Source organism: Poecilia reticulata, chromosome 17 (genome assembly GCF_904066995.2).
Source record: "Poecilia reticulata chromosome 17, P_reticulata-male-v2, whole genome shotgun sequence".
Classification (NCBI taxonomy): Eukaryota; Metazoa; Chordata; class Actinopteri; order Cyprinodontiformes; family Poeciliidae; genus Poecilia; species Poecilia reticulata.
Window position 1 is genome coordinate 23,285,727 of NC_088846.1, and position 24,550 is coordinate 23,310,276.

At 37.8% G+C, this 24,550-nt stretch overlaps 2 protein-coding genes across 5 annotated transcripts in view; both read left to right on the forward strand.

The window, feature by feature from the left end:
• Nucleotides 1–8,754, forward strand: part of LOC103479736 (transmembrane protein 200A) — a 33,339-nt gene extending 24,585 nt beyond the window's left edge. For all 3 annotated transcript variants that reach the window (XM_081598472.1, XM_081598473.1, XM_008434346.3), the window contains one exon: nt 5,983–8,754. In XM_081598472.1, the coding sequence (XP_081454598.1) occupies nt 6,016–7,542 (1,527 nt within the window). In that variant the 5' untranslated portion in view covers nt 5,983–6,015 and the 3' untranslated portion in view covers nt 7,543–8,754. The remainder of the gene's footprint in view (nt 1–5,982) is intronic.
• Nucleotides 8,755–11,687: 2,933 nt separating this feature from the next.
• epb41l3b (erythrocyte membrane protein band 4.1-like 3b) overlaps nt 11,688–24,550 on the forward strand; it is a 67,427-nt gene continuing 54,564 nt past the window's right edge. Inside the window, exon 1 of one of the 2 annotated variants that reach the window (XM_081598677.1) lies at nt 11,688–11,918. The gene's annotated coding sequence lies outside the window, so the exon portion shown is untranslated. Of the gene's footprint in view, nt 11,919–11,942; nt 12,089–24,550 lie in introns of those variants that run through there. The other variant, XM_081598675.1, reaches the window with a different exon arrangement.

A 24,550-nucleotide genomic window follows, 5' to 3' on the forward strand; every position in this document is an offset into this window, starting at 1 on the left:
GAAAAAAAGCAAACCGACTGTATCTGGTTGATGGCCGAAGCTACAAAGAAACAATTTTTTTTAAACCTGTTCAGCTTCATCAATGCTACTGAGTAAAACACAACTACAGATCTAATTTGAAATCAATGCTTAGACCACCTTTAGACCAGAAAGTTTTCCAAAAAAACATTATCGGCTTAAATTCTGGCTATGTGGACAAATATTTTTGACTCGTGTTTACATAAGATCTACGTATAGCTTCTACATTAAAATTAGATTTATTGCTTTCGGGATATTTAGGCTAAAATTGCAGAGAAATTCTGCTGCTGCTGTTGTAAGAGTGAATCATTTATGGTTGGAAATTGTGATTCATGCCAAACATCCAACATTTTTCTTTGGAAACAACCTGAACGTTGTCACTGTGGTTATCTGGAAAGAGTCTTGTTGTGAGTGACCAGCCTGTGCAGCACAAACATTTAGAGGATCATTAGATTAAAGTGGGTGTTGTTTCCATCCACCAGTACAGTTCAGATATGGAAACACTTTGTCTTATTTGCAATATTTTCTCAATTATCGTGATATGTTGCTATAAAAAAAACTAAAACTTTGCCTTTTAAAGAAAGTGATGGTATTACCACAATATCAAATAGTTTTGCTTTTGTGCTTTCTGGCATTTTTGCATAATTTACAGACTTTTTGTTGTCCTCTTGAATTTTTTTCTTGATTGTATGGGATTTACAGATAAACGAATAATGGCATAATATCAGCACCTCGTTTTAGGTTAACATTGAAACTTTAGAATTATTTTCCAGACTCTGGTATCCTCATCCCTGGGGGTCTTTCTGTTTCAGAATAAGCAGTTTGCAGGCTTTCTCACTTTTACTCACAGCATGCAACAAGTACCAAGTTATTTCAGGCTGTTTTCACACCTGATAGTCCAGTAGACTCTATTTGATTGGGAACCAAAATTGCAACATTTGTTACATTTTTAGCTGGTGCTGTTTGCGTTCACACTGTACTGTGTCAAACGAACCAAATTAAAAAACCTGTTCACCTGTAGTGACTTTGCACCACTTTCTTTTGAAGAAAGCAACAAAAAACATCAGAAGAAGACAGTTTTTCTCTTCACAAAATGTAAACAAAAACAGAGCAGCAAAAAAATATAAAAAATTAAAAAGAAATTGTCGCGTCAGATTTTAGAATTTGTAGATTTCTCTTTTGTCTTTGACCAAAGACCACGAGCCATTTCTCCCATTATCGATATATTCTTGTTTGTTTTGGTTGCATTTACCCAGAATGCCCTGTGTGTAGTCCGCTTGCTTCTTTTGGAGCGATCTCTGGTCCGCTTAAGGTTCACATATGCATTCAAACCGTACCAGAGTTCATTTCAACCAGATCGAGACCTAGATTTTTGCATTTTTGGTCTGCATCATAGTTCGATTGAGCATTCACACCTCCCTAAACAAACCAGACTTTCTAGACAAACTAGAGTTCAGTTAAAGTGGACTAAACCGTGCTGGTGTGAATGAACCTAGGAGTGCAAAACAGACAACAGTTGAGCTTTTCTATCAATTTCATTTTATCTTTTGGGTCCATTTGCATCTTCTTTTATCTTTCACTTGACAAATACTATGTTTAAATTACTGCTTTGAGAATGTTATTCTTTCAATAAATTACCTTTTTTCAGTCTGTGTACTAAATTAGTTGACAATTATTTTTATAGATACATCATAATAAATTCAATTAATTGTTTCAGCCCTACTCCAAATGTTTTTGTGTCAGAAAAGACTGTTTTAAATAATAATAAGTTATGTGTCAAACTTTTATTAATTTTATGTTTTCTGACTCTTAACACTTGATGAAAGTTTAGTTTTGAGTTGTTGCCCCTTAAAAATTTGTTTGAACAAAAGCTTTTTGAGAAAACAAATATTGGCACAATTATTTAAATCAAACTTCAACCAGCATGGCCAAAATGGGAATACTGGACTAAACTCAATTAATTATTCTTTAATGATCTCAACGTTTTCTATAAAATTCCCGTCTCCATCAATGCAACACGGCGAGCTTTCTGTCCAGCTTCGTCATTAATCATAAATATGAAAACAAAACCGTAAAATGAATACGTTACATAACTGGGCTGGTGCGTAAACAAGCGAGTAATGGTTTCTATTTTTCTTCGTGATGTACCGATCGTGAAGGGCGCTGTCATCTCGGAGTGCAGCTGTGCCGGTTGATGGATCTGAAAGCAGGAAGGAGAGGGTCAACGGGGGAGATTTGGTGGGAGAGAGGAGAGTCGGGAGTGAGGTGCAGAGAACATGCCTGCTGGCTTCCTGTCTGGACACATTACACTGTCACATCCTGATACCGCACTTCTTATTCCCTCCTGTCAGCCTAGGTGTTTATCATCATGCTTTTTCCTACATCTTTGTATTTTTAGACATACACTGTGGACTCGAATTGCACCTATACGTTTCCAGAGGGTCATTGTGAGGAAGCAGCATATTTTCTACTTGTTGCACAATTTCTGATGCAGGGCAGGATAAAACTGCACATCGCCCTTTACAGGGGGAAAAGAAGCTATTTTTGTCAATTTCACATCTATTTTTTTTTCTTCTGAAGCAAACCGCCGCACATTTTTGTTGTATTTTTTTATCTAGAGTAAGCAATGATGTTCTATTTTTTGCTCCTGAGATTTATTATGATTACAGATGATGAGGTGGTCATGGATAGATGATTAAGTTGATGTTTCCGTATTTCCGCTGCAGTTTTCTGTAGGTGGGACTGAGTCAGCAGCTATTTTTTATTGTTTCCAAATGTAACACACTTGATCTTCTGAGTACTTTACACACCTCCGTTTTAGAATAGTGTAGTTTTTTTATACAGTCAGTCTAAAAATTATCCTAAAGAGTTGGAGTTTTTGACTCCAAAACATCAGTTTTTAGAGGGTTGGAGATGCTAAAATGGTAAAATCTAGTGAATTTAAGTGTTTATTTTCACCAATAAAAGGAAAAAATATGTCTTTACTTACTTGAGGATGAACTATGTTTCAGATCTATCAGCAATCTTACTCAAAATGAGCCAAGAAGTGTTATTAAAATATGAGGTAACAATAATTTCTTTCATGACTAATCAGGAATTTTGTTGTGAGCAAAACTATGCAGTGACTTAATGTTTAATGAAATGGGTTTTGTGTTACCAGTCAACTGTTTTGCATTATTTACCTAATAGAAAAATGGTCAGTTGGGCCAATTTATTATTAATAGGTTGATAATTTTTTTTGCTAGTTATTTAGAACTACTACATAGTCCATCTAGTGTAATGCATGACGGGGCATTTTAATAATTATTGAAGAATTTCATGTTTTTATAATCAGCTCATTTTTAACTTTTCGATACTTCTTTAAAATTTGACTCACTTTAAAGGGTTCCTGTCAAAAACTTGTTCCTTACTTGTCACGCGCTGCATGTTTCTTACTTTGCAGAATAACTCAATAGCAGGGTGATGTGTACTAAGCTGACATGTGACAATGTTCACCATAATGGATGCTGACACTGCAGTGCTGGGATCTTAATCTACACGCCGTCCGTCTATCAAAACTGAATTTGCTACAAGCTTTAAGAACTGTTTGATGTTGAAAAGTAAGATTCCTGTCTACAAAATACAAAAGTAAGGTGATGCTGATTTTTATGTAGTGTTTTCATTATTCTTATTCTTTTTTTGTTAAAAAAAAAAAAAATGAAGCAGCAGCTGCTCTGTTACATAACTGCTAAACAACTGCTAGTAAAACAGAGTCCTTCACTGTTTTATTAATGTTGTGTTTTCAGGGTTTGAATGGGGCTCTGGGTCACTTTGCCCCATTGGCAACATATTCCCTCTTTACATGCTCACACATTGTCGTATTATCTCAACCTGCTTCTATTTCCTACCAGTAAAAGGACAATTTTGCCCCAAATACCTAATTGTTGCTCATTAGTTTACCTCTTGATGCAGAATTTTGATGGATTTCAGTGATTTGCAAAACTATTCATTCTGTTTGTACTTTGCGTTTCTTTGCAACCACAAGCTGAAACGTGTTTCATTAGGCTTTAATCTGGCTGGACCAACATAAAATTATGCATTATTTGTGAAAAGGAAGGAAATCGTACGTAATTTCATTTTACTATAGATTTTTACATATTCCTCTTGTATCACTACTTTGTGTAACTATCTTTTGCTGTAGTTACATCTACAGATCTGGTAAGGCATGTCGACACTGACTTGCAAACCTTGAGACTGAAAGTTTACTAATTTGTTGTTGAAAAAGCTCAAGCTTTGTCTAATTAGAAGAAAAGTATTGTTGTGATCTAAACAAGGCCTTCATACATCTAGTTGTATGTTTAAGGTTGACGTCCTGCTGAAAGGTGAACCTGTTCCTCAGTCTCAAATCTGGTTTTATTCCAGGTCTGTCCTGCATTTAGTTTGTCCCATCAACAAATCAATCCGTTTCTTTATCCCTTCTGAAGAAAAACATCCCAACATCATGATCATCCTAATTAGAAACATTGAAGTTTTAATGGCATCAAATTTTGCGAGACACAACAATAAAAATGCAGAGATTCCACAATTATTTTTCATGTGATCATGCAGCCATGTTTAATACATTCGAATAAATATCCCAATGAATCATTTGTCAAATTAAAAGTACCTTCTGAAGAAGCTGTAAGTGGAAAATCAGGCATCATTTAACCTTTATAATAAAGCTCTTAAAATAAATGGGCTTTTCATTAACATTCTAATTTACTGAATCGGTCTGTACATGGTGTTCTAAGGATTCTTTACTATAACCTATTTCCATTGATTGTGGTTCTGAGCCAGCTTTTTCTTATGAAATATGACAGATAATTTGTGATTGCATTTTAGAGCCAGCGTGGTATTTATGAAAAGAAAATGTCAAATGATGACATGCTGGAGTCGGGGAGTCACAGGGTTCTGTCTCTGTCTATGGGTTTGTCTGGCTCAGACTGGTTCTGTTAGACGTCGATTCCCCCGCGCTCTCACCGCATGCATACAGGAAAATGAAGCATGTTTGCTCTTTTTCTGTTGTAGCCATTAATAGATTTTCTACCTCATCCCCTAGGATGTTAATTAACAAAGCCACATAATTGGATTTCCAGGTTTATTTCCTTTTGTAAGCTTCATTTATAGTAAAATATAATGGTCTGAGTTTGAAACATCTTTATGTTCTGTTTGGTTTGAATTTGTGACTCCGCCAACCTTTTAGATTTCCATAGTTTCAGACAGGAAGTAATTTTGTTTGTGATTGTATATTTTTATGTTTTTGCTATAGCTGCAAGGCAAATTTCCTTACTTGGACTATAAAAAAGTTATACTTATACTCCTTTCTCCTATCAAAATGCAATAAATTACCTGAAATTTTCAGATCCCCCTCCCCAAGTAGCCGTCCTTATGGCTAATATCAAAAACTGGAAAACATGGATGGATGGATGGATGGATGGATGGAGCTCATCTGTCTTCTCCCAGTGCTCCAAGTACAAACTGCAAAAATACACGTCTTGGTCAAAAACAACCAATTAGAGCCAGGAGGAGGGTCTTAGTGCTGCCAATCATGCTCACAACCTTCTCTTGCTCTCTGTTAGGCTACTATGTCTTCCCAACAGTAGAACGTGTCATGAATGCTCAGGCTAGTTAGCATAGCCACCAATGGTGGCAAAGTTTTCTTGGAACCATATGTTAAGCAGCAAGTACATGAGGATGACTGACAGCACTTCCTCATGGCTCTGATTGGTTGTTTCTGACTGGGAGTGGTACATTTATGTTGGTCACAATAGTAGCTTGGGTATTAGATGGAGGATTATCTATCTTGTATTTTACTGTCATGACAAACGGGTCTCTAAATTTTTAGAGGCAAACAACTAAAAATGTTGAAATGTACCTTTTTTGGAGTCTATAAAATGATTTACTCTCTCAGATATTAGCTGACTGTTCTGTTTTGTGTCCTCATAGACTGAGTGACGAGGCTACTGTCCAGTCGCCACCATGATTGCCACCGGTGGGCTGCTGCGTATGAACAGGCGGCAGGATTCCCTCCGCTCCAAAAACCGAGCTGAAAATAAGCGGAAACGGAAATCCAAGAAGAAGAAGAAGAACGATGTGGTGGTGGTGAAAGGAAAGCTCAATCTCTGCTCGCCGGCTGGTTTGGTGGCTGCCGTTGGCGTTGTAATCCTCATGGTTGGGATCTCCATGGCCGTTCTGGGTTACTGGCCCAGTCAGAGTCAGCAGGAGTACCAGGAGCGCCGCAGAAATGGTGCCTTCCACAAGATGAGCTACTCCAGAACCACACCATCTAACTCAACACATGTCAAGCATTCCTCAAGGCAGACCAACGTGTCAAACCAGAGCCATTCCAACAGCAGCAACCCCGACCCCTCTCCTCACTGTGGCATCCTCTGTGACTTCCTGGATAATTACCTTTACTCAGACAACCTGAAAGTCTTCGGACCGCTGGTAATGGGAATCGGTATTTTCCTCTTCATCTGTGCCAATGCTGTCCTCCATGAAAACCGAGACAAGAAAACCAAAATCATTAACCTGAGAGATATCTACTCCACAGTAATTGATCTGCATAACATACGCTCGAAGGAGTACTCGCCTCTGAACGGTTTGGTGAACTACACTCAATCCAGAAGCGCCGAGGGTCCGTCTGCGTCATTCCCGGCGAGTGGGGCACTCACACGCAGCTCCTGGCCTTCCACCGGACTCCAGTTGAAGGGGGAGTTGGACACCAACGAGATGCTTAGACGCTCCTCACTAGCCAGCAGGCCGCGGAGTTTTTCCAGAGATGTGCAGAGCTTTACGGACACCGTCTACAGCATCTACAAAGACTACAGCAATAGTAGCGAGCAGGCCCCGCAGCCTCGGCAGTGGGAGACCACCTCTATCGTCACGTCCTCTGTGAATGCTTTCACGCTACCAGTGATCAAACTCAATAACTGTGAGGTGGAGGAGGCAGAGGGGCGCTCGGAGGAAGAGGTTATTATTGAGGCTGCAGCCGAGAACATTAAGGAGGAAGGACATAGCAGCAGTAGCAACAGTCATTGTGTTGAGATGGATGCAGCGGCGACTGACCCCCCACCTCTTCATCAGAGCCAGGAGGACATGAGCACAGAGACAGGTAATCAACAGGGGGCGCCGCATTCTCGGCCTCATCCACATTGGACCCAGCTGTTTCCTCCGCAGCCTGTTTCCACGGCAACGGGCTCAAATACGTCGCTGAACTCCTTGGCGGATCAGCCGAGGCTCGCCCGGCGCTGCAGCTTGTCTGTGTCTGGGGGACGTCAAAGTGACAGAGTGAGGCGTTTCAGCTGCCCTCGACTGGAGCGCTCAAACAGCAAGGGCTACATCAAACTGACTGACCTCGGGGGCGAGTCCTTCGACGCCTCCGACACGCACACATCTTCTTCGGCAGATCGGGCAGCAGAAATAGATGCAACACCTGCGAGAGAGGAAGGAGCTCAGGGAGGGGACGATTCAGTGACACCCAGCACTTCAGCGACAGAACCCTAGGTGTTTCTTTTTCAGCTTACGAGCCTCCCTAATGTCTCTATGGTGTTGTTGTTTGATTTGTACTTTCTTCTGCAGTCCGTAATGAATATGTGATGGCTACAGAGGAAATGGAAATGAAAAACAAATACTTAACTCCTAAGGACTATTGAAACATAGCCATGAACACTAGAGGGCAACACTCTTTATTAAAGGTGACCTATTATGCTTCCTTGAACAGGTAGGATAGGTCCATGGGCTAAGCTACATTTTTGCACAAAATCCTTCTTAGATAATAAGATTTTAGTCTGCTCAGTTCGGACTATTTTTATCTTCTTTCAGAATGAGCTGTTTTAGGGCTTCTTGTCACTTTAAATCCAAAATAGCCCGTCCCAAGCTCAACTTTACACTTGCGTGTGAAAATGGCTACAAACAGATACATAATTCTACAACCGTCTTTGAACATTATACAAACATCTTTTCTGGATGGTCAGTCGAGAACAAAACACTTGTCTTTTCAAGCACATGCAGATGTAAAACCAGCTGTCCAGGAGTTTCACTTGGGTTGCTAGGTAACGGGGCTGGGCTCTGCTGGGGTTGCTAGGTAACCACGCAGTGTCCGTTGATTCAGGAGCCTTTGGAAACAACAAATTTTTCAGTCAACAAAAAAACATTAACTTATTGCCAAAAAACAGATGAGTGTTTTTTTAGTGCTTGGGCTGTTTTCAGATTTAACTGAGACCCAAATGGAAGTATAAAAACATGCAATATGTGAATTTTGCATAATAGGTCCCCTTTAAAACTAAATCCCCTTCTCAATGTTCAAATTAAACTTTTCTATTTTTTCAATGTAGCAAGAGCAATATTACAGACTTTAAAGGAGTTTTAGTAGAGCTTTGTAAAAAATAATATGAAAGTGCGGGAAAAAAAGTGAAGAAAATTCTATTTGAAGAGTCATTTAGGGCCGACATCGTAGCTTGTAAGATTACCAAATCTGTCTCTGATAACTGCTGTCCAACATGTTGTATTGTAGCATCAACATGTGCCACAGAAAACTGAAATAGTCTAGATTTGTTTCTCTGCATTGTTCTGTGAATTACACGTGAATTGGTGAATTGAACTAATCTCAGGTAGACGTTTGGTTTAGCGTTGAGACCTTCATGACAAGGTCTTCCTTTTGTGCACACTTGTTTACATGAAACATACTTGGTTGAATAAATCTGACTGTAACACCTCTGTTGGGTCCTTGTATGATATTAGAGTGAATATAAGTTCTTTGGTCTACCGTGATTCATTTAAGGTTTAGCATGATTTTATGAAAGTGGGATCGTATGGAATAGATCATATTTCAACCATTTAAATCAGCTAAAAATGTTGCTACTAGTTTGGACAAATGCCAAAAAAATTTATTTTCACCCTGTCACATTTGTTTAAGACAGATCTCTCAGCTAGTGATGCTAACTCATATGCTAGCTGTAGAGAATAAGTATATTTTTGAACCTTTATAGTTTTGTAAAGTACAGCTATTACTTGTTTTGTAGTTCCTTGAACCGATGTTGCTATGCTAACTTATCGTGAGAGAATCACAAAGCTATAAAAAAGTGTCATATCTCATGTGTAGTAAACATAGCAACAAAAGTTAGCATCTTGCTATGCTAACGACACAGGTTTTCATATAACAGCTTGTTTTTGTGGTATTCACGACACATAATGCTACTCCAAATATGCTGGCATGCTAACTGTTCTGTAGGCTACATGCTAAAGTATGCTTTTGCTGAGTCCACTTGGAGTCCCTTTAAATTAGCAAATCTTTGTTTTTACAGATGAGTTACACCTCCTACCATTTATTTACCAAAAACGTACATAAAAACTTATATATATATATATATATAATTATAATATAGGCCTTGTTTTGTGATTGCTGTTACATAACTGGAACTTGTGGTTAATTGGCAACAGGCTTTTTAAAATGTAAACTTTGGAGCTGAATTATCAAGCACAATCCATATACAGTCTTCCTTCATGATGGTACTTTCTGTGTAGAAGAAGTAATAGTTTTTTGTTATCTTTAGCAGAAACAAACAGATCAGCAAACTGTCTGCTGATTCAAATGGTTGGTAACCAAACATAGTAAAAATGTCCTAATATATCAGTTAGCCACTGATGGCACTTAAGAGGAGGTCCTGCTCCGTTAATTGTTCAGCTGAATAATTTAAGTTGTTTACAAAGCATTAAATATTAACAAAAATCAGCATTTTTTTAAATTAAAATATGCAGGTTTTTCTTTTTGGTGTCAAATGTTCATAGTAACATCTTTTTGTTTTTGTGAAATGTATATATTTCTGTTTGGATCTTTTCTTCTTTTTTTTGGTGAGAAGACCAAGAAAAGATACCTAAGAACACTTTACAGCTACTGTAAGACAGTTAGCTGACAACAGCTTATGTCTATAAAAGGAGCATTCCCTCATTCCTGAGGGATTGAATCTTTTTACAAGTTGAGAAAGGGTTCATATGTTTTCTTTTATATCATTTGTGTTTTTTTGGTTTGAGTCAGATCTGTCGACCTCCACTCTGGAGGTTACACACTACTATAAAAACACTCAGAAGGGCAGAAAATCTCATTGGAAGCTGAGGACTTGGCTAAAACTGTTGCTAAATAGCTGCTATCATTGTGTTATAAACAAAGGTAGTGCTGGAGAGGTAAATCAAAGAATGACCTAAGAAGGACATCTGAGAGCCATTGTGATTTGAAGGTAGTGTTCTGAACTGCATCCAGAAATGCAAGCAAAATTGAAACAAGGGAACTAAAACATATTTTATTAGATCAAAAACCCTTTAAGATGGGGGCGTTAAATAAAATGAGCGGACATATTTTTTGGCTTCTAAAAAAAAGTGAAGATTGATCATGGATATGACTAATAAAATATCCCATAGAAACATCTATTAGAGCACAATTTGAGCAAATGATTCCACCATTCAGATTAAGAGTATTAGTTCTGAAATTTAACAAAAGTATCTAAGCTTTCTAAAAGTATCATCACCTTTCTTAAAAAAGATTGGCCTAAGTCATGCTTTGCCAAAAGTGTTTTTTTTTTTTTGTTAGTTTGTTTTGTTTTGGGTTTTTTTTTTGCTTATTTAATTTTTTTGAAAAAAAAGGTGATTTTTTTGTTGTTGCTAAAATCACATTTGCCAACTAAAAAAAGACTTAACCCATTAGTTTAAAAAGGTGATAATATTTTATCACATAACCACAAACTTTATTGTATTTTATTGGGATTTTTATGTGATACACCAACATAAAACCATACATAATTGTGAGAAGGTTAGAAAAATGCTAGATTGTTTCCCAGATTTTCCAACAAATAAATCTATATCGCAGGCAAAGGAGCATTAATCAGAAGAAATCTATAAACATCAATGTTTCCAGATTTTTACAGACGGAGCAAATGAGTGAAAATGGAACTTTTTAATACATGTGCAAGAAGTGCTCTGTAGGAAAACTGAAAAAATTGATAAAAATATTTATTTTATTTTATCTTTCCAGAAATACGATAAAACTGACAGGTTGGTATCCAACCTAGAAATATAAAACACATAGTCTGAAGATATCAAACATTAAATTACCTATAAAAGTAATTGATTTCCTTCTTTTTAAAATATTCTGTGTAAATATTGCATGAAAACATACAAAGAACTGCTAAACTATGATTTCTTATTGGCTTTAATTAAAAAAATTAAAGCCTTGTAAATGAACACATTTACAAGGCACCAGCTTTATGACTTCTTTCCAATTGTTTGGCAAAAATTGAGCTAATATTAAATGACAAAATATCCTTCAAATTAAAAAACGGTTTCTGTAATCAGGTTTAAATTTTACTCATTTTAAATGTACAGTTGAGCAACAATAAATTCTGCTAATCTATGTCTATGAAATAACTGTTACGGTGATGTAAGTAGAACAGAAATTGAGGCTAAGTGAGATAAATATTCACAGGAAACTTTCAAATATTTATCTTTAAGCTTATCTTAGTTTCCAAACTTAAAGTGTGGCTCCATCCTGATGCGGCCCCCTAGTGGTCATGTGCCATTCGGCTCCACATCAAGCACACTGCTGCCGGCCGCCAGCAGGGGGCACTGCGCGGAACATGACGTAAGAGTCCGTTGCTAACGTGGGTGTTTACAAGGTCCGGCGTTTCAAGCGGGAGGGGCGGGGTTAACTCGATCCTGCTTTGTGGGAGGTTTACCAAAACTGTGCGCTTACAGGTGTCCGGTCCTTTGCACCTCGACTCGGTCGAGCCCCACACCGGGATTCCCGTTCCCTCTGGTCGGTGACGCCGCTGTGTGACAGCTGCTTGTTTAGGATCAGGGGGATTTAGCTTCTTGTCCCTCTCAAGACTCAGGTAAAGTGTTGAGTTCCGAGTTTCCGTTTCGCATAAACGGTTAAGACAGCATTGTGGATCATAGTTATTAACATGTGGATTCGTGTTTGTCCTCCCGCTGCAAACCGCCGGGCTTTCCCCACGCACCGTGACGGGACTGCTGTTTTCCTGGTGGCACGGAATGTGAAACGGTGAGAGCAAGTGTTCATTCACAAATGTTTCACGCAAAACGTCACGCAATCCAGACATCAGTTAAAAACACGTTAACGTCTCTTGTCAGTCAACACTGAGCATGTGTGAGGTAACCGTCACTTTTTATTTATAAAAAGTGATCACTTCTTATTTAGCATTTAATGACTCTAGATATTTTTTAGTAGTTAAAACTACACTTGTTTTGGCAGCAGCACATCTGAATCTGAAGAAGATAGTTTAATTGCTAATTAAAAGTATGAAATGTGCTGACTGTGATAAAAAAACCAAGCAAATCCCTGGACTATTAAAGTCCATGACACGTTGCAGTCTCCTTAAAAGTGCTGATTGTCACGTCCATTCGCCTTTATCAGCTGCTTTCTTCTCTAAGGAGGTTTCTTAACTCTCTTCTTTTTATAACTGCTGAGAAAGCACTTAACCTTGGCTTCATTGATACACTCACACACTGTCACCTGATTTAAATAAAAATCTGTGCTGGGCACATGCAGCCAGTTCGGAAATGGGAAGTTGTCACAGCGTGGGTTTCCTTTTTGAAGTTGACTAAGAATAGAAATGTAAATGGATCAGAGAAGGGAAGGTTCTTCATTTTGAAGGCCAGACCTTTTTAGAAAATCAGTCTAACTCGCTTTGGGTGTGCTCGATCGCAGTGTGACCATTTCTTTTCTGTTATTCTTACAAACAAATTCGAATGATTACAAAACGCAGTTTTCAAATAATAATCTCAGTTATTAACCAACAACAACTGTCCCTATGTGAGAAAGTAGGACCTGTCTGGCAACAGGAAGTAGACTTAAAGGCCAATTTCATGCCCCAGTCACACTGGAAAAGTTTAGGAAGCAATTTTAATGGCTTTGGGACCCCAATGACTTTAAATAGTCTGTTTATGTTCAAAAAATGCCCCTTCGGGATGGTATTAAACACTTCTCGAAGAAGAGTGGGTGAAAATTACTTCACTGTTTTGTAGAAAACTCTTTACCAGTTAAGCCTAAGAAGAAGGTCAGTTGATAGTTTTTTTTCTCTCCAAAACTAATAAAATCGTCATTCTAAAACGTATTTAATTTGTCATTTCTATTTAAAATTTGAAACATTAGTGTGACAAAACCAGAAGAAAAGTGGGCAAATTTGTCTTCTAGCACTGTACTCTGGAAAGTATCTTTACTATCCTCTTTCAAAGAGTCTGAAGTTTCAGGCCGATTGTTTGTTTCTCAGTCAAAAACAGTTTCACCAGGTCAACGAGGTTGAATCACGATAGAGAATGTGGAGAATCGAGGAGATAAAACTGGGCCAAAGTCCGTGAGACTTGAAATGTTCCCTGGTTGGCGACAGCATGTGCAGTCTTACCTCTTTGCACAGACCAATGGTAGCTGCTAACGGTTAGCATTTGTAGTCTATCAGGAAATTGGCCATGTAAAGTCAGCTCCTTGTATGCTAGGTTACAGATAGACTTATGCAAAGACTTTACTCTGCCAGCTTCCAAAGTTCAATAAATGTACCAATGAGTCCACATGTGAGCAGGACAGACATTTGTCCTGAGGATTCACATAAATAATAAACGTAATCTCTTCTGCTTGCCTGTGCTCGCTGCATTGATATGAGTTAAAAAAATTCATAGCTGGAGATAACTGTCTGACTTCTTGGCTGTATCATAAACAAGACGCATGTTTGCTCCATCCAGCTAATCAGGAGAATGTCTTGTCCTCAGTTCATGTCTCACTTGATTAGTTTCGAGATGTTTTGTACAACCTTGAACTGCTAACTATAGATTGTGAATTACTGTGCAGAGTTAATGTGCAAAATGTTTCTCATGGAGATTCCCTGTGAGGGAGAGGAATGTTTGCTGGGTTAGATGGTGGAAAGGATGCCATTTCTTTGTTTTTTACAGTTTGCATCAAGGCTTGGCACATATTTAGGTCTAGACTTTGACTGGGCCATTCAAACCCATAAATGTCTAGATCTAAACCATTCTATTGGTCCTCTGGTTGGATATTGTATGTTATTAAAGCATACTATTGTATAATATGGTAAAAATGTCTTGTTTTGGGTGAAATCATCTGACATTTGATATGGTACTTTTTAAAAATAATATTAAGGAATTACTGACTTAAAACAAGCTCCTATATCTTGCTGAAAAGTTTTCTGTAAGTTAGTTTTTGTCTTATTTCAAGAGCACTCAGACGTTTTCAGTAGGAACTAAACCAAAAACACTTGGTAAGATTTTCTGTTTTTGTAGTGCATCAGTCTATATCGATGATTATTGTTTAGGTTTTTGTTTTAAATACCTGAAATTCTGCCAAAGTAGTGACATGACCTTTCCTCTTTTATTCACAATTTCCTCTTGAGCTGTTGTACTTCACTCCATGCCGTTGGTTTTTATTTTTAATCAGCTTTGTGGCAAAACCTTAAACTGCTGCTGCTGTATCAGTTACTCAGCAGGTTGTTGCTAGGTAACCAAAGAGTGAGGGAGTGAGTTGCTAGGTAACCAAAGAAAGAGTAAGTTAGTTGATGCCATCTGAGTTGCTTAGCTGCCTGTGAGGCTGAGCAGCTAAAGCCTTTCCTCTGCCTACATCCCCCAGAATGCTGTGCGGTTCTGGATCAGAGTTCAGTGAAATGACTGAATAAGCTATTATCTACTGACATTGATCATGTGTCTATTGCATTATATATTCTTATTGATTTATTGCCTAGCTCTACATGTCGGTTTTCCTCTACATTTCTACGAAGCACTGTTGCTTTTCTGACTATGTTTTGGTTAATTTAATAAGAGCTAACGTCATAAAATGAGGTTTTAGATTTATCTCTGCCGCGATATAAACAAGCAGATGTAGCAAAGTTAAGACAAAGATGCTTAAACTATTTTTGGACTATGAAACCCCAAAGTTTCAGTTTAATTTTTAGAAAGCAAAGCCAGACTCATCCCTCATTGTTCTAGCAGGAAAACGATTGGATTGACCCTTTTAAAGACGTTTACGATGGAGTATTAGGACCACGCCAATAATATAGAAATAATAAAACTACGAGAATAAAGTCATAAAATTACGAGAATAAAGTTGTACAAGAAGGAAGTTGTAGTATTAGAAGAATAGACATAATATTCTGACTTTATTCTCCTGATATTTTGAATTTATTCTTGTAATATTGACTTTATCCTTGAACAAATTTATTCTTGTATTTTTATTTTTTGATTGCTTTTCTTAAGATGGCCCTAATACTTCATTGTAGATTGGTGCTCTCTGAAAACAAAAAGGTACAAAATGTTGTCTTTTCTGCATATAGACAGAGTTAAACTTCTAGTAATGCTGCTCTGCACATTAAAACAGAAAAGGTGCCATTTTGTAAGGTTATTCCTTGGCAGTGAATATGTCATTCTTGCTTTTTTAACGTGAAAGATGTTGCGGGTGACCATGTTTCTGGTCCTGGTTTTTCCAAGCTGGGCCAATGCAACACAGGAAGGCTGTAATTATGGTTGAGCAGCCGGGAATTCCCAAATTCAGACTGAAAGTGGAATGAAGCATACATCTATAGGACCAGCCAGGTAATAAAAAACATCACAGTTTGATGTTTGTAGGTCTGCTGGAGATCATCTTTTAACTCCTTTAATATTTTGCTAAACCTGCATTTCGATTGGATGTTTTACTTTGGGTAAGACGATTTGCACTTCATGCATGTCCAGTTATTTAATTTTCCATTTATTTATTAAATTATCTTTTAAAAATCTCCTCAGAACTTGGAGCAGAGATGGGGAAGAGAGAGAAAAGTTTCTGCTGTAAACAAAACATTTGTTATCAAGCTCCGCTGCAAAACCAAACTGGACCCAAACTAAGCTGGTATACTGGACGACAGCCGCGCACCTTCCTTCCTTCCTTCCTTCCTTCCTTCCTTCCTTCCTTCCTTCCTTCCTTCCTTCCTTCCTTCCTTCCTTCCTTCCTTCCTTCCTTCCTTCCTTCCTTCCTTCCTTCCTTCCTTCCTTCCTTCCTTCCTTCCTTCCTTCCTTCCTTCCTTCCTTCCTTCCTTCCTTCCTTCCTTCCTTCCTTCCTTCCTTCCTTCCTTCCTTCCTTCCTTCCTTCCTTCCTTCCTTCCTTCCTTCCTTCCTTCCTTCCTTCCTTCCTTCCTTCCTTCCTTCCTAACATTCATTCATTTAATTTCTTCCTTCCTTCCTAACATTCATTCATTTAATTTCTTCCTTCCTTTCCCCTTACCTTTTTACTTCTTTCTTTGTCTTTCCTTCCTGTCTTTATTTTTTCATTCCTTCCTGGTATCCCACATGTTTTATTTCTCTCCTTTCTCGTCTCCTTGCTTCCTCCGATGTTTAAAAAAGGTGTTTCCTTTTTAAAAAAGGAAAAGGAATGTTTCCTTTTTAAAAAAGGAAAAGAAGAGTTTTTAATTTCATTGCGAGAAAGATTCATTCATTTGTTTCTTAATATCTGCCTTGGAAATTGATGTAATTGCGGCACCTTCAGGTTAGTTCCTGATCAATGGACCAGATATTTTCCAGGAAAAGAGGCTCGTATTGCTGCTGCTGCTCGTTAGGGGTGTGACTTACAGGACTGATTCACTAAATGCTGGCTGCAGAAAGCAAAGCATGCCAAATATGATCCAATTAGATTGAATGAAATGCATGTAGATACATACTGACCTTTTTAAATCCTGTTTAAGTATCGTTATGTTGAGAGAAATTCTCCTTTCTGGCATCTGGAATGTCAAAGTCTCGTCTTTAATTCCTTAAATGTGGAATCTTTTCATTTATTTTTGGATAAATAAGGAAAGAAGTGGCTACATGTCTCCTCTGACCTTTAATTCAGTTTCATTCATTTAAAAACAGAGAATGGAAAAGTCTGAGATTTGAGATATATTGTATAAATAGTTGATCCTTCCTTTCCTCCTTCTCCCTCTCTCCTTTCTTGTCTTATTCTTCCCTCCATCCCTCCGCTTCATTTTGTTTCTTGTCTTTCCTTTTACTCTGTTTTTCTTTCCTTTTTCTTGTCAGTCTGTCCTTATTTCCCTCTTTCTGTATTTCTTCTCTTTATATCCTTTGTTTCCTTTTTTCTTCCCTTGCATCCTTTCTTCTCTTCCTCAGGTCCTTTCTTCCATCCTTCATCCTTTCTTTACTTATTTTTTCATCTTTATATTCCAACTCTCTTCTTTCTGTCCTTTCTTCTATTCTTCCTTCCCTCATTTCATTCCTTCTTTTCCTCCCTCCTTTTTTCTGTCATTCATTTCTTTCCTTCCCTCATTTTTCCCTTCCTTCAGTGTCTTCCTTTCCTCTGTCCTTTGTTTCTTTCTTGTTTCCTTCCTTCATTTCTTTCTTCATTCTTTCTGTACTTCTTTTCCTACTTTTCTTTTTTCTTCATTCCTTCCTTTTTTCTCATTCCTTCTTCCCATCTTTTTCCTTCCTTTCTTTTCTTCTTTTTCTTTTTTGCTTCTTTCCCTCTGTCATTTCCTTCTTTCTTCCATCATTTCCTTTCTAACTTTCTTCTTTTCTTCCTGCCTCCTTCCTTCCTTTCTCCTTCTTTTCTTCCATTCTTCATTTTTGCCCTTTCTTCTTTCCTTCATTTCTTTCCTACCTTCTTTCCTTCCTCCATTCCTTTCCTTCTTTCCTTTTGTCTTCCTTTTCTTTCTGTTTTTCCTTCCTTCCTAACATTCATTCATTCAATTTCTTTCTTTCCTTCCTAACATTCATTCATTCAATTTCTTTCCTTCCTAACATTCATTCATTCAATTTCTTTCCTTCCTAACATTCATTCATTCAATTTCTTTCCTTCCTTCCTTCCTTCCTTCCTTCCTTCCTTCCTTCCTTCCTTCCTTCCTTCCTTCCTTCCTTCCTTCCTTCCTTCCTTCCTTCCTTCCTTCCTTCCTTCCTTCCTTCCTTCCTTCCTTCCTTCCTTCCTTCCTTCCTTCCTTCCTTCCTTCCTTCCTTCCTTCCTTTCCCCTTACATTTTTTTTCTTTCTTTGTCTTTCCTTCCTGTCTTTATTTTTTCATTCCTTCCTGGTATCCCACATGTTTTATTTCTCTCCTTTCTCGTCTCCTTGCTTCCTCCGATGTTTAAATACATGTAATATTTATTCTGCTCGCTAAAAGCCAAATGAAGCCGCTCGGTTCTGGTCGTTGTCTCTGGTCATTGTCTCCGGTTCCTGTTGTCTCGGTCGGCCTGAGCAGATAAACGTCTATGACTCAATCTCGCTGAGTGAACTGATAAGCTTGTTGGAAGGATTCTTATCTCCTGCCGTTGTTGGATCACTTGAACGCGGCGCTGAGCCGATTCATCCCAGTAAAGCTGCAGCTGTAAAGCGCCGGTGAGTGAGAGCATCTCGGCGATTACAGGCGAGAGGCGGAGTTTAATTTCCGCTCTTTGATGGGATATTGTGCAGCAATTGTTGAATAATTCAAATTTTCACTCATTTCCTGTTGGTTTGATGAGAATATTTGATCAGTATTTTAGTAGATGTTTTTATCAAATACTTTTTTACTCTTACTTGAGTAATTTTTGCTACTTTTTACCTTTACTTGAGTAAGAATATGTTGAAGTAGTGCTACTCTTATTTGAGATTCAACCCCATTCACACAAACACCAGTAAACATCTTCATATAACTTTTTATATTTTCTGTTTAAATCACATTTTTACGTTGGTTAAACTGAACACAGTAGCATTTATTTATTTGTCTTTTCAACAAAACTGGACGGTAGTAGCTCATAATCTCACATTACCACGCATCTTTTATTTTCATGTTTAGATCGAGATACTTGATTCATATCATAATTTATACAAACTTTGCTAATAAAGAAGGCTTGTTGGGCTGCAACTATTGACTATTTTTGTAATCAATTATTCTATCGATTATTTCGATGATTAATCGGATTTTAAAAATTGGCACTGGAGATTTTTTTTTGTTTAACCACGTTAGCTTTTATTGCACAATATTAAAAAAGATTTAGATTTGCAAATAAGCAAATAATTAAATTACTTTTTATGAATAAGAAAATAAACATTTTATCACCTGGAAAGCAATTAAGTGGTTTTTCTTTTTTATCGGGGTCTGTATACGTCAGTTAATGATTAATTGATTGCTAAATTAGTTGATTATCTCAATAGTCGATTAATCTGATCAATCATGATCAGTTCGATTAATAATTTCTACCCTAAATGCTTGTATTGATCCATTTTATTGTAAATTAGAAAATAATGACCTTTCATCTTCCAAAGGTTACAAGTGCACTGCAGATTTGTGATTGCTCCTGATAAGATATGCCTCCTATCTGTTGAACGTGAGAAGGGAGTGTCTGTAACTAATCTGAGTTCATCTGCAGCTCTGAATGTGACCTTCGCTTTGGGCAAAAGGGAAGAAATGCTAGAAAGACTCGTCTAATGTGAGGTATGATTGGATGACGCCGTTGTCGAGGTTGGGGGTTGATTTGGGAGCTTTGGCCCAGTTAGAGGCACTGAAATAAGGCTCTAATTTCTCCTGCATGTGGGCTGACCCGCAGCCTGTTGGAAGCTGGACGGTGGGGGATAAATGGTCTTTTACTGGGAAGTGAGGCCAGAAGACTTCAGAGTGGCAGCAAAACAAATCAGTCCTAACTATTAGTGTTGAATTGACAGCTGGAAAACAGAACTAACAAATATAAATGCATTGACATTTTTCTTTAAGGCCGCAGCTCTGCGTGCGAGAGCCGTCTAGTATTATTTTGTGTTAGGATTTATTTGAACATACAGTTGGAATAGCACTCACAGAGTCTCCAGGGACGAGCAGGAAATGCTGGCCTGCATATTTCTGTTCCTCAAAATTAGATCATACGGGTTATTTGTTTGACACTGTCAGAAACCCGCTTCCATATAATTCTGTTTTGACCAGGTGCCAGCTGAAGGCTCATGTCCGCTGCTGTGGAAATTAGATTACCCTAATGAGGTTCATAAGGTTACCCATCGTTGCCCATTTCCACAAGTTTACAGAAACTAAAGAGTAAAAATGTCTTTCTCAGCCAAATACCTCGTATATCTAACAAATTAGAATTGATTTATCTGCTGAACATGCTTGTTTAATAAATCTTTAACCAGGGCACCATGTATATTTTCTTGGAAAATACGAGGTTTCAAAACTCTTGGGGTAAGCGTTGCGTGGCACAGATGACTTCTGCCTTTTGTGCGCAGCAGAAAAAAGTGAAGACATAAGCAACCGCATAAGCTAAGGAGAGTCCAGAGATCACATGCTGTCTGTCTCGTGTGGAATTAATCATTCTGCTGACCAAGCTCTGTCCTGCAGGCCGGGACGCGTCATAAACGTCCACGCACACTTATCTCACAGAGAGAGACGCCCAACAGGAAGAAGACACAATCTCAGAGTAGAAATGTAGCCCAGCACCTGGCAAACATTTCTCTTCGGCTATCAGCGATTTGTCCAGTTGTCAGCCTAATTAAAGTTTCATTAGATGATTTATCACCTTGCAAGAATTTACTTTAGCAAGATATTTGGGAGTGAAAGTCGCATTAGCAAAAAAAAAAAAAAGCTGCCTGAAAGCGTACGATTATTATTATTATTATTTTTAACCAAAGAAGAAAGTAAAACATAAAAATTGCAATTATAAACCTTGGCATTTGTTTTAGTTTTAGATTAGCACTAGCAGTCTCTTTGATTTCCTTCTTCTTGCTTCAGCTGAGAAGAAAATCCTTTTCAACTAAATCTGTGATAGTAAAACTCATAGATGTTCATGCAAACAGTTTCAGTCAAATTAAATCAAGATATTTAAATTTAATTTATATTGTGAGATGACTCTGGAGCTAAAGCATATTGACATTTAAATATGCTTTTAGGGTTAAGACATTAACATTAATTAATTACAGGGGGAAAAAATGAAGGCATTTAATTAGAGTGGAACGCTACAAACTGATATGTAATCTGAACTTGTGATTAAATGAGAAAATTTGAGATGTCCAGCTGACAGCTTTTACTTCTGAGGTAGAGAGCAAGCATGGCCGGATATAATTAACATTTAATAAATTAAATTAATTTGTTAGCCATGATAAATTTGCTGCTGTTAGTTATGGCTGAATCACGGTTCACAGAGTCTCGTATGTTAGCAAATAGACACATCATTGGGTTACAGGTGTCTTATGTCACCCTGTTTTTGGCTGAACTTGGTGTAATGTTTTGTTTGTAATGCAGCAACCAGCGTCTGCTTTTATGTTGCTTTTTTATTTTAAGCTCATGTGACAGCGAGTAATGTTCTGCTTCAACATTTTGACCCAACATTATCTTCCCCAAGGCAATTTTTTTCCCCCAGTGTTTCTGGCTCACAAAGTTAAAATAACTTTGATAAACTGAAACATTTCTGACAAAGCAGGTAGATCAATTTTTTTCTCAGTTGAAAGAAAATTCTTTTTTTCTTCTTTTTTTTAAGAAGATTTCTGATTTTGCTTCCTTCAGATGTTGCAAATGTCATGAAATTTAAAGGGAAAGTTCCAGTGAAGTGGGTTTTGTTGCTCAGAGGCTCAAACTATCTTGTGAGTAAATCAAATGTAGGAAGATGAAACTGAGATTGAAGGTGAGGCAAGCGAATTTAATCTGGTTGATTAAATTAGGTTGCTGGTGTACGTTACCTGATAGCTGGCAGACTGTATCATACGCAAGTATTGGCACCCCGTTTTGAACCCATCTTCTGCTAGTTTGCGTAAAGCTTCCTAGTTTTATCTAGTTTATAGCGCAGTGTGGGTTTGCAAGTCAATTTGTATGCTGGATTTTATTTTGGGGCATCATGACAAAGGGGACAGAAAACAAACACATCAAAATAATCCAATTTTTATTAGTGGAATAAATTTTTAATGTCTTGTGTCTCTTTATATTACAGTTTTCCACTATTTTGTGTTGGTTTATAGCATAAAAGTTTGGTATAATATATTTTGTGATAATTGTCTTAAGTCACAAGGTATGAATACTTTTCAAAGCACTTACATACTCCCAGCCTTAAAGTGGCTAATAGGTGTATCACATTGTATTATAGGATGAAAGCTCAGTCAGTTATTACACAGTCTGGCATCATGTCGACAGCCTCCCACAGGTATCTCCTGTCTGAACGAAAGAATATTGCACTTATTGTTGAAGCTACAGCAGCTCCAGACATGAAATTCTGCCTTCATACCTGGTTAAGCAGCTAAACTTGCTCTTAGTACACCTATAACTTCTATGTTTTTTTCCTCTGTGTACAATCTGAAACTTCGTTGTTGTGGTTGAGCTGGCTGCTCCAGCCCTGCTACACATAATAAGAGGCTGCAGAATCGTGGCTTCGCTGCGTTTGTTATTACACTAAGCCTTTCGGCAAAGCAAACCCGGGTCCCTGTCACTGTTCAAGGAATTTGCATCTGTGAAATATCTTAAGCTGTGCTGATCACGGCTGCTGGTGTGTCTGCATAATCTGCAGCGCATGAAAGCAATTAGATGAAGGAGAAGTCAGAAGAGTGAGCGGGCTCCCGCCGCGTGGCGGGAGGCGAGACCCGAAAATCCTCAGAAGAAGCAGCCCACACTCTAATTAAAACTCGCTGCTGTGATTTTACGTCCACACAAACATGGTCATACGAAACAGAGAGCAGCAGATGTTTATTTCCTCCTACAGACATGCTTATGCGCCAACCACCTCACGTTGTGAGATAAATACGGCTAACTACCCTCGGTCCCTTAACAATTGTTGTTTTATTTCATGTTTGCATAACTTTAACTATGTTGGTGCAAACATGTGATCAAGCTGTATACTTGGAGGGTGAATTTTTATGTTTTTGTTTCTTTTCAATTTTGAACATTTGTGTCCCTTTAGCATTCTAGTGCCACTAACGCGTATTTGAATGCTCTGCGATTACAGTTTATGTACTGTAAATCTACCAATACTTTAGTTGTTAAGCTGGTACTTTAAAGGGTTAAAGTTTAAATATATATATATATATATATATATATATATATATATATATTTTGAATACCAATGTGCGGGCAGGTTAAAAAGTAAATCACATTGATGAAAAATGAGAAAAATCCCATTGTTACATATTTTATGTCAAACTTTAAAGGACATTTTTGTATTTCAAAATAAATAAACCCCCTAAAGTTGGATTTAGCATAGAGTATTATATTGTATTTAAGCTGCATTGGTAAATTCTCAGTTTTTAGATTCTTGTAAAAAAAAAAAAAAACATTTTTTAAAAAATGCCACAAGAAAACAAATCAATGCTCAAGATTTTTTGATTCATGTAAATAAATATCTGAACACTATAGGGAACATTTGTGTTTAGCCCCCTTGATCTTTATACTCCTAAATAAAACCCAGTGCAACCAGTTCCCTTCAGTAGCCACCTAATTAGTAAATGGATTTCACCTGTGTGTAATTTAATCTGAGCAAAAAATCCAGCTGTTCTGTGATGGTCTGAGGTTTGGTAGAGAATAGTTGAGAACAAACGGCATCATGAAGAGCAAGAAGCGCAACAGACGGGGCGTGGAAACAACAGCGTCTGTGGTTATAATGTGAAAAAAATGGGAAGAAGGTTCAGGCTTGTGTATTTCTTCTCTGCTACTTCATAATGCTCAACTCCAGTGATATAACTGACTGTAGAAATTACCTGTTACATTCCACACATAAATCAGTCTAACCCAATCACATTTCCCTAAATAGACATGACTGGAGCTGTCTTTGTGCACAGAAGCAGCAGACCCCATGCCATAAATTAGGCTGCTCTGCGTCTCCATAGTTAGCAAGAAAAATTAGTTAAATGTGTGTTTGTTTTGATTATTTCTTTATTGCACCAATGCTCCTCGGCAATAAATTCTTTACCGTTGGGAAACCTGTTTATTTCCCCTTAAATGGGGCCACATTTGTGTTTTGTGGGTTGAGCAGCAGAGCCGAATATGTGGGTTGCGCCCATGAAAAACTTGCCAATTCCTATCTGCCAAAACCAAGCAGCTCATTCTGTTATTGAGTCTTGTTTGGTGCTTTTTTTTTATTGGATTGGACAATTGCAGTGTGAAGAAACAGGGCATGTTGGCAGTTTAGCAGTACATTAATTTAACAAACATGTGCCTTAAGCTGCTGTTATACCTTTGTGCACATTCGCTCTAGGGACGTAGCATTCTCTCCAGACTTATTTTAAACTGCTCATGTCACAGTAGTAGTGTGTCAAATTTGATATTTAACCGAAGAATCTATGAAGGAAGTGCATTTCTGATATAAAGAAGGATAGAAGGGTCAGAGATGTCTTTGAATGTTTACGATTGAAATGTTTTTTGAAAGAGGCGTCTACCAGACCCCGCACTGTCAGGGCGAACATCGTCATCTTGGAGGATGGACTCTGGTTGCTAAGAGTGGACTCGGTTCGATTGGGGACCAAAATGGCAACGTTTATTACACCTTCAGCTGGTGCAGTTCTCTTTCACACTGCAGTGTCAAATGAACCAAACTCTTTCAAATACCTGT